Here is a 2,874-nt window from a genome sequence, read left to right as displayed (position 1 = left end):
GCAGTGAGCTGAGATTGTGCCACTGCACTGCAGCCTGGGCGACAGAGTGAGACCCTATCTCAAAAATAAATAAATAAATAAATAAATAAATAAATAAATAAAACTCCATTGCCCTCACGGTTAAAAATAAAACTCCATCCCCCTCAGCACTGTACATTTCTATGTGATTCATTATCTCAGACATCAGCTTGCTTTCCAATGTCTTTGATTACCTGTCTGTCTTCCCCACTGGAATGTCAGCACCCAGAAGGCAGGGATTTTCATCTGTTTGGCCCACAACATCCCCCCCGGTCCTGGCACATAACAGGCAAGCGGTCAATATTTAACAATGAATTCCTTAATCCAAGAACCCCATAAGATTGGGGTGAAATATTTGAGGAGACCGAGACTCAGGGGTGAAGGGATTTGCCAAGACCCTTAGCAGGGAGCCAAATGCCAGATCCTGAAGTCAAACCCTGATCCTGTGGCCTTTTGCTGAGGCCAGTGGTTCTCAGACTTCAGGATTTCAGAGACCGAGAACATTTCAGAACGAATTTGAGTGACCGTGTGCGGTTACTGTTTTTAAATTTTTATCAAGGATGCTCATTCAAACAAACGAATAACAAAATACCCACTGCTGGCACCATAATTTTACCAAAGAACGATCATTTTAATATTGAAAAAGTTCAAAGGACATAATTGCAGAATAAAAGACAGCTTTTTATATGGAATGCATTTAACCATATTTTTAAACTAAACAGCCCTTCATTGTCCTTACTTTTCTCATCTCCTTGAAGTCTGGTCTAAATGTTGATCCGGGCTGTGTGACCCAAAGAGCTATTTGATCTCCCAGTGTCTCAGTTTCCCTATATGTGAAATGGAGGTAAGAAGAGCCTGTAGCTCAGAGTCTTGAGGAGTAAATGAGATCTAGGCCAAGGGAAGGGCCTAGCATGTCCCTGGCTTATAATAAATGCTCAACAAATGGTTCCTTTTGTTATTAAAATGCAAACGTATATTAGTCAACCACCTGGTTTACCATTGGCGGTGGTCCTCAGCTGGCATTTGAGGACTCCTTCCCCAGGCTGGGGAGGGAGAAGGGTATCCGTGGATGTTGGGAAGAGTAAGAACTGGCTCCCTACTTAGAGACAAAAGCTGGGGAGCCCCAAGCTGGGAGTCCAACTTACCTCTTTTTCTTTTTTTTTCTTTTTGAGACAGGGTCTCACTCTTACCCAGGCTGGAATGCAGTGGTGTGATCATGGCTCACTGCTTCCTTCACCTCCTGGGCCCAAGCGATCCTTCTAAGAAGCTGGGACCACAGGACACACCACCACACTCGGCTAATTATTGTATTTTTTGTAGAGACAGAGTCTCGCTATGTTGCCCAAGCTGGTCTCTAACTCCTGGGCTCAAGCGGTCCTCTTACCTTGGCCTCTCAAAATGCTGGGATTACAGACATGAACCACTGTTCCCAGTCTCAGCTGGCCTGTTATGGGGGGCTGTGAAATCTACCCCAAGCAGAAAAGATTGGGGTCCTATATGGAAGGGTTGCAGGGACCTAAGAGGCTGTGGTGGAAGAGAAGAGGAGGGGCCTCAGACAGGACCTGACTTCTGTGCCTTGTCTCTGCCCCACCCTGGGGCTGAATGAGGGGCTGTGACTGTGACTGGAGGTCTTACCCTTGCTCTTTGCCTCCTAGGCTGGGCCCCGTCTCAGGCCCCCAGGCTTTCCCCAAACTGGTGCGGATCCTCACGGCCTTTTCCTCCCTGCAGCATCTGGAGTGAGTATAGACTCTGGGACCCCTTCCTCTCAACATCTGGATGCAGTGCTGTGATCATAGCTCACTGCAGCCTCAAATTCCTGGGCTCATGTGGTCCTCCTGCCTCAGCCTCCTGAGTAGCTGGGACCACAGGTGCATGCTACAGTGTCCAGCAACCTCTGGGTTTTGACAACCCCAAATCCTGCCCCCAAGGCACATGCAGAGAGGAAAGCCCTCACTTTGTCCCATTTTTTTCTCTCTTCCACCTACTGCATCCTCAACGTGGCTGGCACATGAGTGATGAGATGACTCCACAGCAGATGGGAATCCCCAAAATAAAAAAAAGTTGTAGATCATTTGGTGACCTTTGAAACTCTTTTCCTCACAACCTCATTTGCTGCTCTCAGCAATTCAGCTGGGGAGGGGTTGGGGAGCATAGTCCTACTTTATGATGGAGGTTAAGGAAGTTGCAAAGCCTCAGGGGGGTCCTAAGAAGCTAAACAGGGATTCGAGTCCATCACAAGTTACTTTGTCCCCTGGCTGGCTGGTTAGAGCCTCCAGGTGATGAAGTCCTGGTCTGAAAAGCTCAGGAGTATGCTGGCTGCCTATGGTGTATTAGAGCTGGGAGGCGCGAAGGGCAGGTACCAGGGCTGAGGAGGCCCACACTGGGATGGGAAGGGTCAGATGGCCCCCTGGACGCTAGCTGATGGCCCCCATCTGATTCCATCTGCAGCCTGGATGCGCTGAGTGAGAACAAGATCGGGGACGAGGGTGTCTCGCAGCTCTCAGCCACCTTCCCCCAGCTGAAGTCCCTGGAAACTCTCAAGTGAGTGAGCTGGGCCTGCCCTTCCTGCTAAATCTGGCCCCCAAAGTCCAGCTGACTTTTTAAAAATTAATTTCAATTTGTTTTTTTAGACAAGGGCTCGCTCTGTCACTCAGGCTGGAATATAGTGGTATGATCATAGCTCTACAGCCTTGAACTCCTGGCCTCAAGGAATCCTCTCACCTCAGGTTCCCAAAGTGCTGGGATTATAGGTGTGAGCTACCATGCACAGCCCCAGTGGATTCATCCATTAATTCATTCATTCACTCACTCACCTATTCAATCAGCCATTCATCCTTCCATTCAATGATTCATTCA

At 48.5% G+C, this 2,874-nt stretch overlaps 1 protein-coding gene across 4 annotated transcripts in view; it reads left to right on the top strand.

Annotated features, from left to right (window-relative positions):
- CIITA (class II, major histocompatibility complex, transactivator) overlaps positions 1-2,874 on the top strand; it is a 67,938-nt gene that overhangs the window by 53,732 nt on the left and 11,332 nt on the right. For all 4 annotated transcript variants that reach the window (XM_011988121.1, XM_011988124.1, XM_011988123.1 and 1 more), the window contains 2 exons: positions 1,674-1,754; positions 2,467-2,559. In XM_011988121.1, the coding sequence (XP_011843511.1) occupies positions 1,674-1,754; positions 2,467-2,559 (174 nt within the window). The remainder of the gene's footprint in view (positions 1-1,673; positions 1,755-2,466; positions 2,560-2,874) is intronic.

The sequence above is a fragment of the Mandrillus leucophaeus genome, unplaced genomic scaffold (genome assembly GCF_000951045.1).
Source record: "Mandrillus leucophaeus isolate KB7577 unplaced genomic scaffold, Mleu.le_1.0 Scaffold323, whole genome shotgun sequence".
Classification (NCBI taxonomy): Eukaryota; Metazoa; Chordata; class Mammalia; order Primates; family Cercopithecidae; genus Mandrillus; species Mandrillus leucophaeus.
Note: the sequence above shows the minus strand (reverse complement) of the source record. Positions and strands in the feature narration are given on the sequence as shown.